Raw genomic sequence first — 16,237 nt, forward strand, 5'->3', positions numbered from 1 at the left:
CCCTGCCTAAGTTAAGAATTGCATTTCAGAACAAAACTCGTGCAGCACCATCTTAAAGGTGCTCTAAGCGATGTTGGGTGACGTCACTTCTTGTTGACGTTCGAAGTATTGTCAAACAAAACGGAGGCTAACTTGACCCTCCCTCCTCCTCATCCCTCCCCCTCCCTTCCGTTGCACGCGCACTAACCCCCACCCCCCAAATCATTCTTGTCGGGGTTATTGGCTGGAACACTGTTTGTTTCGTGGTCCAGGTTAGACCAGTTTTTTTTGCTGCCGTTTGTGGAGCCTGAGCTGTCTACAGAGACCGTGTTTTTTTTAAAAAGTGTGTTCAGGGGACAGGCAGCTAGCGTATAGTGAGATGTTTGCTGTATGTAGGGCTGCAACAAACGATTATTTTGATAATCGATTAATCTAACGATTATTAGAACGATTAATCGACTAATCATCGATTATTTCGCAGACTAATCAGTAAGTTTGGAACGATTATTCAGCTTTTCCAATTATTTAAAACATTGAGTTATACATATTCTAACTATAATATAAAAAAAGAAAATCACTTCAGCTTTTGAAATAGTTGTTTTAATGAACTTTGAGCCAACTAAACAGGTCATTCTCTTTAAGTTTTCAGATTTCGGTCCAACTCAAATCACACACAAATGCTCTCTAAGCATTGTTTAATAGGCCCACTGCTTTTCTTAGAACTGAAACAGAAAAAGGGACATTTACTTCAGGACACAAAGAATGATAAATATTAATCTGCAAACAATTATTATAATTATAAAATTACAATCTTTTTTTACATGACAATTGAGCTGACAGAGACGTTCTCATTCACCTTTTAATTTATAGTATGAAAAAGTAACTGCCATGATATTCTTCCTATATCATAGGAAGGATAGGCCTATAACATCTCGTTTTGTAAGTCTTCATGATTATTGAACAAAATACAGGCAAGTGATAGCCTAAGACTATAATAATACCTAATATACTAATAGTGTTACAATAATAAAAACAGCCCTGACTCCTAAGCTCGATCAAGCTTTATTCTATACAAAATAAGTCATCACATTACTGTAATTATATTACTATTGATAATATTATTACTATTATTAGTAGTATTGCATTCTCTAATAAAGAGAGATTTACCGCTGGTTAGTAACGTTAAGCTCCAGCTGGAGAACACTCACTTCTCACCGGCTCCTCTTTTGCCGGGATGTTTCCTCTTGCACTCCAACATGCATGTTGTGCTCCCGTGAAAATTGCACACGACAGCATTCTTGATTTGAAGTTTTGTGAAACTTTCCCAAACCTAAACCTTGCTAGTTCGGATTCGTTTGCACTGTCATAATTCGCGCTGTATTTTCTTCTACCGCAATAGCATTTGTAAGGGCTGCACTACACTCTAGCGCTACAGCGCCGTAGCGGTCAAATCGTGGGATTGCAGGCCCTTACATTAGGTCACGTGAGATCAAACGACTACTCGACAACAAAGATATTTGTCGACAAATTTTTATTGTCGACGTTGTCGACAACGTCGACTAACCGTTGCAGCCCTAGCTGTATGTGACAAAAAATGTTTCGGCCTAAAAAACACGTGACATCGCTTGGAGCACCTTTAAAATTATAAGCAACTGAATATATGGTCCGAGTATACTTCAGCCTTTCATGGCTTCCTGCTTTGTCAAAGCTACAGTCCGCAGTTTTTCCTCTGTCGCCATCTCTGTTCTAAATCTGCAATTGCAGTCATTTGTGGAATTATACATTTTACGTGAGTTGTACTTTAACACCCTCGACACAGCGCGGATGAACACAATGTTTGAGGAGAGTGTGAGGCTGTCAGTCACCGCACTGGTGTGGATACTGCATTCAGAATCACAGATTATTCTTTTTGGAAGTATGACCAACATAAGAATTTTCACCGGAAAATGTCATCTGATCTAGCAAGAAACATCCACTTTTGTTCTGGTTCTGACATTGCAGTAAATCGCGCTGATTAAATATAACAATCGCTTATAAGTTATCATATCACGCAAAACTTTTCTGTAGCCACTCCGAAGTCCAAACGAAGTCTTTTGCATTTTACAACGGGTGAATCTGTTGTCAATGGTGATTGTCGTTTGAACCTTTCTGGATCCGCCATCAAATTGATAAGTTTAATTACATCAAGTGCTGTGAGAAAAGCTATAAATCTCCACCTCCAACAATCCTCACACTCAATATAGCTTATACTAGACTCCTTTATGTGTACAGATGTGACGTAATGACACAAAGACATGCTCGAATCTCCCGCGGAAATCCATCAGTACCACTGGAATTAAGAACATTATTACAAGCTTACCGCTTTGAATCGAGCTAAGGCAAGCAGAGAGTTTTGAACACTGGCTGGTTATGTATTTTCTCAAATATGTATTTTGGATAATTTTTAACCCAAAAAAAGCTACGGACTGCAGCTTTAAAGCAATATTGGAAACATATTATTTGAATCTGCCTTGCTCTGATTTTCTGATAAGCTAATATTTTCTCTCTATTCCCTGCAGTGCTGCTCCTCAGAATGCAGAGGCCGCTCAGGCTGGTACAGGTCAAAAGGCTGGGAAAGATCAAGCACCCAGTCGTCGGAAAGAGGAAGCAAAACAAGCGGTCAAAAAACCCAAAGAGAAAGAAAATGCTTTGTCTCAGTTCGATCTCAACAATTATGCCAGTGAGTATTCAAGACTTTTGTTTATATTGCAGTAGTTGCACCCAGTACCAACCTTTTTTTCATAGTAATTAATAGACCATTTTGAGTGACTCTAACCCTGGCGTTTTAGCTAGCTGATTCGCTCCAAGCAAGAAGTTTTAATATTACAACCCCAAATCCAGAAAATTTGGAACATTTTGTAAAATGCAATAAAATCAAGAATCTGTTTTTTGTTAATTCTCTTTAAACTTTATTTAACTGACAAAGTTACAAAGGAAAGATTTTCAGTTGTCACTGACCAACTTAAGTGTATTTAAGTAAAAATAAATTGATTGTGATGTAGGGCTGCAACTAACGATTATTTTGATAATCGATTAATCGGAGGATTATTTTTTCGATTAATCGGATAAAAAAATTCAATTAGATTTTTTTTTATTATAACTAAATAAAACCCTGAATCAGGGTTGTGGCGAGCAGGACGAGGCCGAGGGCCGTGAGAGATGCGAGACCGGTGCGTCTCACAGGTGTCGTTCATCATCACTCACGCCACCGGCCTCGCGCCGCTCTCTCACGTCCCTCTGCCTCGTCCTGCTCGCCACAAGGGTATTTATGTGTAAAAGTGTACTTTAAAAAGTGCAAAAGCCACACATTGAGTTTTACTAATATCAATATTTGCTTTGTTTTTAATGATAATTGCTGATGGCAAGTTGACAACCATGATTAATGTAAAATTTATTAAATTATATCCAACATATGTTTTAACACAATTTTTGTTAAAACAAATTTACACAGACATGTTGTTCAGATGTGAAGATATAAACTAAAAACATCTCAAATATATAATTCATTTAATTTTTATTTAAGATTAATTTAATTATAAGAATAATTGGTAAAATAAATATAGAAAGACTGTAAACAAGCGTGTGAACGTAGAGCCGCAGTAGATCGCGTTTGAAAAACAATTAACTTAATAGTAGGGCTGCACGATTTTGGGCAAAATGTCATATTGCGATTATTGAGGTCAATATTGCGATATGCGATTGCGATATAATAAACAAATGGTTTCATGAGTCAACTTGCTTGGTTAAAGCAAAATGCACACACAGATTAGTGATAATTCTGAAATGTGTATTTCTCAACTCGAACTAGCAACAACAACTAAATGATTGATAACACCTGATCAATAAGCTATTGATGTCTGGATAAAAATTAATTTAATGTTAATTTAAGTGAACTTCAAACAATCCTCACATAAACCCATAATAAATGTCATATTTACCTGTGCTCTTCCTGTCTACAGGTAGGACATGTACAGAAATTGAATAAAGTTATCAAACAGTCTGCGCTGCATAAATTATATGGACTAAAATCCTATTTAAAGCTACACAAGTTCTTTGGTCAAGAGCAGTGAGTGTTTTTCTCTGTTCCCTTTGTTCTTTGATTAACTTTACTGACAGAAAGCTTTATTGGATGCTGGCCCTTTAAGAGTTGCTGACAGAGACGCGGATCTCACACGCGCATTATTCTCTCACAACTCTTTACGACCATCATAAAACTGCTCTTATGTTATGAAGACACTCGACAAATGATATTTTGGCAAAATTGTGTGTGTTATTGTTCGTTCACTTCAAGCGGAAAGAGAACTGTATTCTGGCGCGCGGTCTGTGCATGCGCATGATCCTGGCGCGCGTCCGTCTTTCAGGCAGCGCGCTCTCTTTTGAGTTGTCTCGCTGAATGGTTTAAAGTATTCGCATGAATAAGAGCGGGATCATGTAACACTAGCCAAAGGATGACAAAAAAGAACAGATGCTGCGTTAACAGCCCTAATTTGTTTATTTCATATTTTGCGTCATATAATCGCATAGGCTTGACATCGCGATTACGATATGATTAATCGTGCAGCACTACTTAATAGTAGACAAATGCTATAAAAAGAGAACGGAATGGTACGCAGCAAGCTCCGCAGTCATCCGCAGATTGATATCTCCCTGATGCCCGCAAATTAGTTCAAACTCCCGGAATCCAGAGCGCGCAAGCAAGAGCGCGCATGCGAGACAGAAGAGACTGTGCTCCAAACATAGACTGTAAAAAAGATCTCGGTCCCTGCGCGCACGGCAGATCGGCGAAGGGAGAGAGACCTTGCGTGTGTCTCAAGAAGCGCAGCGCATGTAAGACGGAGAGCATCATGATTGGCCTGTTTCAACCAATCACCAGTAAACACACCTCGTGACGTAAGCAGACCGACTAATCGATAATGACATTCGTTGTCAACTATTTTAATAATCGATTTTAATCGATTAAATCGATTAGTTGTTTCAGCCCTATTGTGATGGCTGTAACACACTCAAAAAAGTTGGGACAGTGGCATTTCATTTTAATTACACTTTTTTGATGTTTGGGAATTGAGGATATTAACTGCAAGTGGAATTTTTGCCCAATCTCGACTGATACATGACAGCTTCTAAACAGTCTGGTCATCGTTGTCTGATTCTCCTTTTTATGATGACAGATCTGGACTGCAGGCAGTCAACCACGTCCCTTCTATGGTGTAGTGTCTAGAAACCACTTTTTAGTATGTGCAGAATTAGGCCTGGCATTGTCTTGCTTCCCAGAAAAGATGTCGTCTTGATGGCGGTATACGTCTCTGTGCCACCACATCAATGGTACCTTCGCACAAATGCAAGTCACCCATAACTTTTGCACTGCACCCCCATACCATGACAGATGTTTGCTTTTGCACCTGTCACAGAGACGAAAAGGACCATCCAGAATTTCATCAGAGCACTCTAAAACTTTTTTCCGAAAACAAGCTGAAACAATCATATTTTTCCAATATTGTGCAGCCCTTGTGTTAAGTGACAACAATTTTCCAAATAACTCTCGAGCCCATGTGGCTGTATTTAACAGAGAAGCATGACGGTTTCCCATGCAATGCCACCTGAGGGCTCGAAGGTCGCACACATTCAACGGAGATCTCCTGCCTTGCACTACACAGACTGAGATTTCTCTGGATTCCTTGAATCTTATCACAATATGTATGGTAGTTTGTGAAAAATCTAAATACTTTGCAAACTTGCATTGAGAAATGTGATTTTTTGAATTGTTTGACAATTCTCATGAAATATGCCACAAAGTGGTGAGCCATGATGACCCATCCTTTGCTTGCAAAGACCGAGTCTTTGGTGGATGCTCCTTTTATACCCAAACACGATCTAATCTATTACCAGTTTGCCTGCTAATTGTGAACTTTTAAAACACTTGGATATTAACTTGGATATTCTAGTCTCTTCACTTTTATTTTGTCTGTCCTAACTTTTTTGTAGTGCGTTGCAGCCATCAAAATCAATATTTGTTTAAATTTACAAAATACAATTTGGTCAGTGAATAATCTCATTCCTCAAATCCTCATTTATTTTATACATTTTACAAAATGTCCCAACTTTTCTGGATTGGGGGTTGTATTATAGTAGTATTGTATTACTAAGTCTTAATATTGGTAAACTGAATAAAATAGTTTGAAACTCATTTGTCCTTTTTTCTCTTCCACAGGTGTTGTGATCATTGATGACCACCCAGAAGTCACAACGCTGGAGGACCCTCAGTCGAACACTACCGATGATGGGTTCACAGAGGTTGTTTCACGGAAACAGCAGAAACGTTTGCAGGATGAGGAACGAAGGAAGAAAGAAGAGCAGACTTCACAGGTGTGGAAAGAATTTAGTATTGTCAGTTTGCATTCATGTATTGCATGCATTGAACCATGGCAGTTGGTGCAATGCCAAAATTTCATCCGATATCTTCTATGTCTGTCCAAATGCTTTGCAGAACTGGAGTAAAAAGGGCTCTGGAGAGAAGGGCAGGGGAGGTGGCGGTTCTAAACTTCCTCCACGGTTTGCCAAAAAACAACAGCAACAGCAGCAAGGAATGGCAGCAGGGCAGCAGCAGCAACCATCAGCCCCAGCTCCACAGCCCCAGTCTGTCCTGCAGCAGCCTCAACCACAGCAAGCTATCTCCGTGTCACAGCACAATCTGCCCGCCTCTAATCAGAGCACTAGCCCGCCCCAGCCTCTTGAGGGTGCTGTTGCACCTCTGGCTCCTGCACCTGTAGACTTCTCTGCCAAGAGTCAGACGCACAACACCCTGGGTACTGAACTGTGGGAGAACAAGGTGGCTGGCTCCACTGTTCTCTCTGATGTCAAGAAACGTAAGTGTCTCAACTTAAAGCCATGTTTACTTACACCGCATACTGTCTTTATTAATGTTTCTTGAGAAACTAAGAAATAAATTAAGAGCAGGGAGTTTTTCTTCTTGACATCTTTTTACTTTGATTTAATTTTAACAACAGTTCTGTATCTGATGGTTGTCCCATTTCTTTCTATTGTAGTTGGACCTATCAGCCCTCCCCAGCCTCCCTCTGTCAGTGCCTGGAACAAACCTCTTACTTCATTTACTGGGACTGTTACACCTGAGGTGTGAGAAGGATATTTGAATTGTTCAATAAGAATTAAACCAGGGTTGAAATTGTAACGGGCTGACCAGCACCATTTTGATATTCTGAACTTTAGTAAGTGGTGGTGTGTGTGTGTTTTTTTAGGGTGTGAAAGCTGTCACAGACACTGGGGTTGAGCTGGGTATGGACAGCATCCAGTTTGGTGCCCCCTCTTCAGCAGGCAGCACTGAGAGTGATGGAGTGCCCACCCTGCTAGAGAAAACATCTGATAATAAACTACCCGAACCCAAAGAGCAGAGACAAAAACAGCCCCGTGCTGGACCTGTCAAACCTCAGAAGGTAGTCGCTGCTTTTGTCTATAGAAGGACCTGTATATACAACATGCAACAGCATTTGCATCACATAATGCAGCAGAATTTTCAAGTGAAACAGAATATTTCTATGTTTGCGAGATATGTGGTTCATTTGTGGTTTCAGACTTTTCTATATATAGGTGAATAATGAACATCATTTAAAAATCAATTTCTCCTCTGCAGTTACCTGACATCCCTCCTCTGGAGCACAAGGAATATAAACCTGGACCCATTGGTAAAGAGCGTTCACTCAAGAACCGCAAGGCTGCTAAAGATGTGCGTCAGTCCGATGGAGAGGGTCTGGATAAAAGTGTGACTGGAGGCAGTCGAGACAGAGACTCCAGCTCACCTACTAAAGACAACGTTCCTGAGCTGGGCGGAGACATTGAGGGCATGATCACTGCTCCATCAGCAGAATACTCCAGCAGCTCTAAGGTGCAACATAATATCCTGCTGCCTCAATCCTTTCATTTGTACACTACCGTTCAAAAGTTCAGTGAGTTTGGAAAATTTGTTTTTTCTTCAGAAAGGTTGTATTAAATTGATCATAAGTGTCAGTAAAGACATTTTATGGTACAGAACACTTATAAAATTCAAAACAACAGCATTATTTGAAATTCATCAAAGAATCCTAAAAAAAATCACTTTCCACATAAAATATTGTACTGCACAACATTTATGCTCAAGAATATTTAATCAAATATCAATATAAATTTTTTTTTTTTTTAATTGTCTATTACACTCAAATAAATGTAGCCCTGTTGAGCGTAAGAGACTTTTCCAAGCGCAAACTTTTGATTAGTAGTGTATATTTTATAGAAAAATAAATTCTATTTTTCCCTGACAGTGTCTATTTATTGTGCAGGAATCGGTGACTGATTACACAATCCCGTCGTCCTCTTTAGCTGACAACGTCCCCACTGCAGGGACAAAGATGGAGGAGAGCCTTGTGACCCCTGTTAGTGCTTCAGTGCTCTAATCGATCTTTGTATTTGTGTGTGTAGTTTTTCCTGTGTGTTCTGATCCTTTTCTTGGTTGTTGGTTCAGGTGGCTCTCCCGCACCCGTTACCTATTCAGCGAAGAGAAGCCCTGCAGCAAAGCTCTAGCCTTGCCACAGTCTCTCCTGCTACTGTAGACCTCACACTCAAAGTAAGACGCGCACTGAATGATTCATGTGTCGCACTGAATTCATTCATTCGTTTTACAAATACTGATCCACTAATCAAAGGCAGCAATACACAAGTTTAGACCAGGTTTTTTTGTTGTTTTAGTTTCACCAGTCATAAATCATCACTAAACATACTTTTCAAGTATGTGAAGGCAGATGCTACCAAAAGCATTTTGTAAAACTGCTTCTCACTGTTTTCCTGCAGATGGAATCAGCACGTAAGGCTTGGGAGAACTCGCCTAGTCTGGGGGAAAAGAGCTCTCCTGTCACCTCCTCTGCTTCCCCCATCACCAGTGGAGGAGCAGGCAGTGCCTCCTTCAACTCCTTCTCCAGTGCTTCAGTGCCTCAGATACCTGTGGCCTCTGTCACCCCCAGCACCTCACTGTCCGGTAGGAGTTTACACTTTATGCTTTGACCCTTTCATGGGTTGTGCTGGTAGAAGCGTTTTAAACAGACATTGGCAATTTTAATATCGGTCCTCTATTACACAGGATCTGCGACCTACACAACGTCCTCTCTAAGCACGAAGAGCACATCTGCCTCTGACCCTCCCAACATCTGTAAGGTGAAGCCCCAGCAGCTGCAGAGTTCAGTTATGTCCAGCACTAACTTTTCCCAACTGGGCTGTGCGCCTTCTCTGTTACCGCAGCAACAGACCCCACAGGTGTTCGTATCCCAGTCTGCAGCAGGTACTTTTATTTATAGACCACAACACCCTCATGCAGCCAATATAAATATTTGTTTTGTTATTATTCATTTTGAATATTGTCTTTTGAATAATGTTCATTGGATTTAATAGATTTATTGTTCAAAAGTTTGGCGTTGGTAAGACTTTTAAAACAAGTCTATGCTCACCAAGGCTGCATTCATTTGATTAAAAAAGCTGTAAAAATTGTAATATTAGGAAATATCTTTTTTTTTTTTTTTTTTTAAGGTTTACAATTCTAATGTAATTTACACATGATCCTTTAGAAATCATTCTAAAATGCTGATTTGATGCTCAAGAAACATTTCTTTTTTATTTTATTATCAATGTTGAAAACAGTTGTGGTGCTTAATATTTTTGTGGAGACCGTGATACTTTTTTCTTCAGGATTATTTGTTGGAATAGAAAGTTCAAAAGAACAGCATTTATTTTAAATAGAAAATGTTTATAACATTTTAAATGCTTTACTGTCACTTTTGATTAATTAAATGCATCCTTGCTGAAAAGTATTAATTTCTTTACTTATTGACCCCAGACTTCTGAATGATATGTATTTAACCATTTCTAATTGATCTGGCATTTCTCTGTTTTATATCTTCATCTGCATGTAAGTCTTTTGAATTAGTGATCAACTGTTTTTTTCTAATCATGTAGGTACTGCAACTCAAATCCCGGCCTTCTACATGGACACAAGCCACTTGTTCAGTGCGCCCCATCCTCGCTTGGCTCCTCCCACTTTAGCCCAACAGCAAGGCTATCAGCCTGGACTTTCACAGGTATCACCCACCACCAGTGTCTTCCTCCAGCAGGATCAGCCTGTCAAGTCATTATCTTGGAAGAATGTTTCCAGTACTCATATTTTCCTGAAATTATTGAGGTTGGTTGACACCCTTGTTCCATATAGCCCACAGCGGTGCAGCAGATCCCCATCCCCATCTACGCTCCTCTTCAGGGGCAGCATCAGCACCAACACCAACACCAACACCAGCACCAACACCAACACCAGCATCAGCACCAGGCCCAGCTGAGCCTCAACACTGGACCTCCGGTATCTCAACAGCAAGATCTCTTCAGCTCCTCCTTACAAACCTACAGGTACTGCAGACTGCTTTTAACTCTGCAGCATCCAACAATTTTATATGTAATATATTATATTTCAATATATTGTGTGCTCTCTTCCCTTCACAGGTCTCAGCAGGCATTCATGCAGAACAGCCTCTCCCAGACATCTGCCATGATGCTGTCTGGGACGCCACTGCATAGTTACCCTGGAGTGCAGCCCCCAGATTTGGGCAAGCCTCAGTCCAACCTGGCCTTTCAACAGACCTCAAACACCCAACACATCCCAATCCTGTTTGAACCCCAAATGAATCAGCCCTCTGGCATGGGAGGATCACAGCTGATAGACACGCACCTACTGCAGGTCAGAATTTAATTCCAAGTGTTTGTGGCCAATTATAATTTCCTCCTTCCCACTTTTTCAGTCTGCCATGACCTTGATCTAAACTCTGCTGTTTTTTGTCCGTGTTTGATGATCTGCAGCGTCAGGGAATGAGTCAGCACTCAAACCTATACTCTGGACAAGTCCAGCAGCAGAGCAGCTACTACAGCTCAACACACAGTCCCAGCTCTGCCCTACAGCAGGTGACCGTTCCTGTGCCAGGTTCACAGTTGTCTTTGCCCAACTTCGGCTCTGGTGGTGGACAGCCGCTCTTGGCTTTGCCTCAGTCCCTTCCTCCGACCCCTCCCCAAGGCCCGCCTCCCAGCCTCAACCGCCAGCCCCCCAGCAATCCGCCCTACCGTGGCCTTATTGGCCAGAATACACACAGTATGATGCAGCCTTCCAATAAGGTTTGTGCACAAATGCACATACGCTGCTACCCATGTTTTCTTTGGCAAGTTTTCATTGTAGACCCTGTAGTAGATATTTCCTGCACACTTGAAAAATGCATGCTTTTTATCTGTTGTAGATGTGTGAGATGGATCTGAAGCTCTTCAGTGGTGGAATGGATATGAAGCCTGGAACTCCACCTATCAGCGCCAGAAGCACTACCCCCACATCTAGCCCTTATAGGTGTGTGTGTATGCATGCAAAGCCATCCAGCTTAAGGCCCAGACACCCCAAATGCGAAATCAAAGAATGAGTGCTACATTTAGATTTATGCATTTGGCAGATGCTTTTATCCAAACCGACTTAAATTGCATTTCAAGGTACACATTTTTGTGTCACATTTCCCACAAAAATATTAAGCATCAAAAACTTCACCATTGATAAGAACCTGTATTAATTGAGCACCAGTAATTGATAAAAACTGAGCACCAAATCAGCATATTAAAAGTTATTTTAAATTGTAATCATAGTTCACAATACTACCATTTTACTGTATTTCTGATCAAATAAATGAAGCATTATTGAGTATATGAGACTTTTCAAAAACTTAAATCTTAATTATTCCAAACTTTTGACCGGTACAAACCTTAAAAAGCAAAGTAGCGTTTGCTTGCTGTTTTTCCCTCTTGACTTTGTCGTTTGCTTGCTTTCGTTACTTGAGTTTTTCTTCTCATGGGTTGTTTCGCTAAACTCTCCTGGCAATTCAACATGCTCAATTGGCCGAAAAGCCGCTGATGGGATCTGATTAATGTCAATGGTGCAGAACACACCAGACCAAAAACTAGACCAACAGACAGATACTCAATTACAGCTCATTGGCTGGAAAATAACCTTCAGCTTGGAGCTTCACAGCCTTTTTGTGTACTGGATGCATATCCGTTATCTGTCGTAAGCATATTTTGTATGTTTTCTGACAGCTTCCTTATTTGTGTTCTCAGGGCGAGCTCCACAAGCCCCAGTAGTCAGTCTAGCAAGATGAACAGCATGCTGTATCCCAAACAGTTCCAGTCGGCATCTGCAGGAATGCGCATTGCTCAGCACTTCCCAGGACAGTTCAACCCACAGGTCAGCCACTACAGACACCAAGTAAGTTTTTGGGAAATCTTAATTCAATAATGCTTCTGGAGTATTAACTGTATTTCTCGTCTCTATCATGCTTACAGATGTTGTCTCAGGCCAACATGGTGTCTCCATTGGTACGTCCACCCCATGGAAATTCCTTTCCTGGAGGGGTACAGCGTTCACCCATGGGTCCACCCATGTCCCCTAACCTGAGTGGTGGTCTGATGCCCCATCCCAGACCCCAGCATCCTCCACGTGGACCTTCTGGTCCCCCGTTAGTACCCCGCGGAACACAGGCTGCCCTAAAAGCAGAACAGGACCTTAAGGTGAGCGTTGTGAATACATTTATTAATGTAAAAGTGTGGTTTTGATTTCATGATGACTTTACGGCATTGGTTCTCAACCAGGGGGCCTCACTTAAAATAATTTAAGCCCTGAGGGCATTTTTAGAGTTGTTTTTTTCTGAGTGACACACAACTAAAGACTCATAACTCCAAAACTATAGCAAGAAGAGTCAAAATGTAGGTATCATTTAAAGGAACACCTTTCACATTTTTTGAAAATATAAATTACATTACATATGGACATTCTCATGCCATGAAACTGCTGATAAAAGACAAAAAATATATATAATTTCTATTATGATTTTGCATATCTATCTTGTTTGACATGCAATAACTCGGGAAGGAAATACGGTAGGGGGACAATCTTTGTGAAGTAGTGAAGTCCCTCTACATGAGCTGCATCTGGATCAAAAAACACTTCGGGTTGAAGGGGTTAACCTCTTAAGGTCTTTAACCTGGTACCGTGGTCTGCACTTTCAAAGACAAGATTCAAAAACACATTGTCCAGGGTTTTATAATATTTTGGACACTATTTTATTAAGGGTTTACTTTAAAATGACACTATTTATTTACTTAACTGTATGTGGGTAAGGGGAGGCTTCAATGTTTGTCAATATCAGACAGAAATCCAAAATAAGCTTAGGAGTTTAACCCTCTGTGGTCTGTGTTTTTTGGGTCCTTGATGTTTTGACATGCCCTGACATTTGTGCTTTTTTCAGTTGCTTGTAAACATATTAATGACAAAGGTGTCATTACACTCTATTCACCACAAACAGGGCTACCATAATATGTGAGCAACAAGTATGTACATTTTTGAGAGAATAATGTTTATGCATGGTTATTGAAAACAAAAAATTCAAGTTTCGGAAATAAGGCTACAAAACACACACTAAATATGTGTCCACAATACTGTTGACTAATGGATGTTGTTGCCTAGAGTTTTTGCTCCAAATTATCTGAAAATCATCCTGCCTAATCATTCACATAAAACAAAATTTTGTAAAACACTTGTTGTTTGGAAATGCAATATGCGTAGGGACTTGAAGGATCATAAATAATGCTCTGATTCACACCTGAGAAGACAATGACCTGCATAATGAGCCTTTCATTCAGGTGTGTCACACAAGAAAGAATGCGAGGACAAAAAAAAAAATATATATATATATATATATATATATATATATATATGCATTGAGACATAATATATTTCAGTAAGCTTATTGCGATTTATTGGATGGAATGCATGTTAAGTTTTGTTCACGCATCAACTTAAAACCGCATAGACTACTAGATCGATTCTTGGTATTTAAGAATCAATACAGGTTAATCAAAATGAGAATCAAATAAAATCAAGAAATCAATGCATTCATGTTTTATTTAATTCATGTAAAATTACGTCTTTATTGTGACACGACTTGATGGATTATGTGACTCTGTGAGATTCTCTATTTTTTAGCGCCACGTTTAAATGACATTTTAAGCATGTAACAGATCTCATTTGTGCATTAATGGCTGTTATGTTAAAGTTTACTAAGGGAGGTTAATTTATATTTATCGGTAAAACAAAACCGATACCCGATTATGAGAAAATGCTTAAAAATCAGGAAAAAACGATTATGGGTCGATCACTACATGTGGACATGCTTTAGAGCTTGTATGTGAGGGCACTTTCTATATTGCCTTTAAATGTTTCTCTTTCTTTCTTTTTCTCTCTCTCTTTCTATTTCTTTCTCTTTCTCTCGCTCTCTCTCTCTCAGGCTAAACAGAGAGCTGAGGTATTACAGTCTACCCACAAGTTCTTCTCTGAGCAGCAACAACTCAAGGCTCCAGTAAGCAAGCCCACCCGCATGGAAGGAGCAGGCAAACCCACCGACAGCATCACTTCAAATCACCAGGGGGCGCCACCCGACCGCGCAGAGTCTGACAAACCTGCTCTAGCAACAACCAAACCCATACGGACGGGTCCGATCAAACCGCAGGCCATTAAACCAGAGGAGAGCAAGTAGCCGTTATTGCTTCAGAAAGGGCACATGGATGGAAGGATGGACTGAGAGGCCAGAGGCTTGGGAGAGGGGAAGGGGGGTGACGTCTTATAGCACCTGAAAGCAGCAGGGAAGTAGAGTGATGGAGGTTAATTTTACGAGGTGATGTGCATTTCTCACACTTACTGTGCCCTTTTTCCTCATCCTTTTATCAGTCCATCCTTTCTCTCTGCTGTGGTTGGCATTACAGAGAAAGCGCCCCTGCATTGTCTGAACTGTACATCCCCAGTGAACAATGAAGGTAGACATCAACAAAAGTTACAGTGAGAATGCCATTTTTAATAGCAATATGATTTACTTTTCACTTTTACATTTCCGCATGTAAAGAAAACACGTTTTAGGAAGGCAAATATCTCCTTTTTTTATTGAAGATGTTTTCTCCAATTTTTGTTCTTGATGTTCTCGAGAAACAATGTTGAGGTTATGGCGATAAAGATACAATGAAATGTCTACACACACTTGCATATAATTATTGTGTTTGTGTGTACACCTCTCAACATTACCTGCTCTCTCATTCTCTTTCACTTCACTTCAACCATGTGTATTGGCCTTAACAATACATAGAACGTCATTTCAGCAGATTAGGAATTGATTACCGACATATCTGATTAGTTCATCGATTGCAGTCTCCACTGTGAGCCTTCCCTCTTGCCTTCTCAGTCAGTAGTCTACGCCTGCAAGAATTGAAGATTGTGCGTTTGCGTGTGTGCGCAAAATAACCTTGAATCTTTAGCCAAAGGTTAGGCGTCAAGAGACATGAATCCTTTTAGATGAATATATGATTTTGACAAAGATGGCTCAGCTTGGTCAACATATAGTAGAATTATGATGGAATATTTTTTTTTTTGTAAACGGTTCCTCCAGACCAGGCCTATGTTTGATATGTCCTAAGCTTAAGCCCCTCCCCTTTTCTGTGAACGATGACAGATGTAGACACGCCCACTTCTATAACTCCATTCTTTCACCTTCCAGCCTCTCCACACAGCTCCCAACCATGCTGCTGACCAACTCTGACTCTCCTGACCAATCACTGCAGAGGAGGGGTGGGGTTTGGGTTGGGGTGAGTGGTCAAGCATTTTAGGTTCAATGGTAACGAGCTGCAGGTTTAGAAAGAGGAATGTTGAGCATAAGGCAGCCAAACTCAATGGAGGGTTTGGGGCAGGAGTGATGCAAGTCTTGAACAGGTTCCCAGATGTTTTGGACTACTCTGTTATGGTGACCACAGGCCTGAGTATACATGGTCTTTCTCCAAACCACTCCTCTTGGGTTGCTATTGCAAAGGGGCATACAGTTGAACAAGGGTTTCAGTATGGCCCCCCATTTCTTGTTTTAGTAGATATGAGAAACTACAAACAGAAGGGGAGGAGAGGGAATTGATTTGTTTTTCTTTTCTTTTTTGATTTCTGTTTTGTTTTACTTGTACAGGGGTTAAATCGCTGTATTAAAATATGTAAGGTCTTATTTACATTCTCCTGGTTTGGTTACAGAAACTAATAAAATAATATGCTGTAAAAAATGAGCTGTGGTCATGTTTGTTTTGTGGT

The 16,237-nt window shown here is 40.4% G+C and overlaps 1 protein-coding gene across 2 annotated transcripts in view; it reads left to right on the forward strand.

Moving 5' to 3' along the window:
* Nucleotides 1–16,212, forward strand: part of prrc2c (proline-rich coiled-coil 2C) — a 35,694-nt gene extending 19,482 nt beyond the window's left edge. The window contains exons 16-33 of one of the 2 annotated variants that reach the window (XM_056262767.1): nt 2,538–2,698; nt 6,227–6,381; nt 6,503–6,881; nt 7,062–7,147; nt 7,272–7,466; nt 7,664–7,915; nt 8,346–8,438; nt 8,528–8,629; nt 8,854–9,037; nt 9,140–9,337; nt 10,009–10,130; nt 10,259–10,449; nt 10,543–10,777; nt 10,897–11,205; nt 11,325–11,428; nt 12,184–12,331; nt 12,409–12,633; nt 14,409–16,212. In XM_056262767.1, the coding sequence (XP_056118742.1) occupies nt 2,538–2,698; nt 6,227–6,381; nt 6,503–6,881; nt 7,062–7,147; nt 7,272–7,466; nt 7,664–7,915; nt 8,346–8,438; nt 8,528–8,629; nt 8,854–9,037; nt 9,140–9,337; nt 10,009–10,130; nt 10,259–10,449; nt 10,543–10,777; nt 10,897–11,205; nt 11,325–11,428; nt 12,184–12,331; nt 12,409–12,633; nt 14,409–14,657 (3,388 nt within the window). In that variant the 3' untranslated portion in view covers nt 14,658–16,212. The remainder of the gene's footprint in view (nt 1–2,537; nt 2,699–6,226; nt 6,382–6,502; nt 6,882–7,061; nt 7,148–7,271; nt 7,467–7,663; nt 7,916–8,345; nt 8,439–8,527; nt 8,630–8,853; nt 9,038–9,139; nt 9,338–10,008; nt 10,131–10,258; nt 10,450–10,542; nt 10,778–10,896; nt 11,206–11,324; nt 11,429–12,183; nt 12,332–12,408; nt 12,634–14,408) is intronic. The other variant, XM_056262768.1, reaches the window with a different exon arrangement.
* Nucleotides 16,213–16,237: the final 25 nt, after the last annotated feature.

The sequence above is a fragment of the Rhinichthys klamathensis genome, unplaced genomic scaffold, assembly GCF_029890125.1.
Source record: "Rhinichthys klamathensis goyatoka isolate OS25496 unplaced genomic scaffold, OSU_Roscu_1.1 h1tg000196l_1, whole genome shotgun sequence".
Lineage (NCBI taxonomy): Eukaryota > Metazoa > Chordata > Actinopteri > Cypriniformes > Leuciscidae > Rhinichthys > Rhinichthys klamathensis.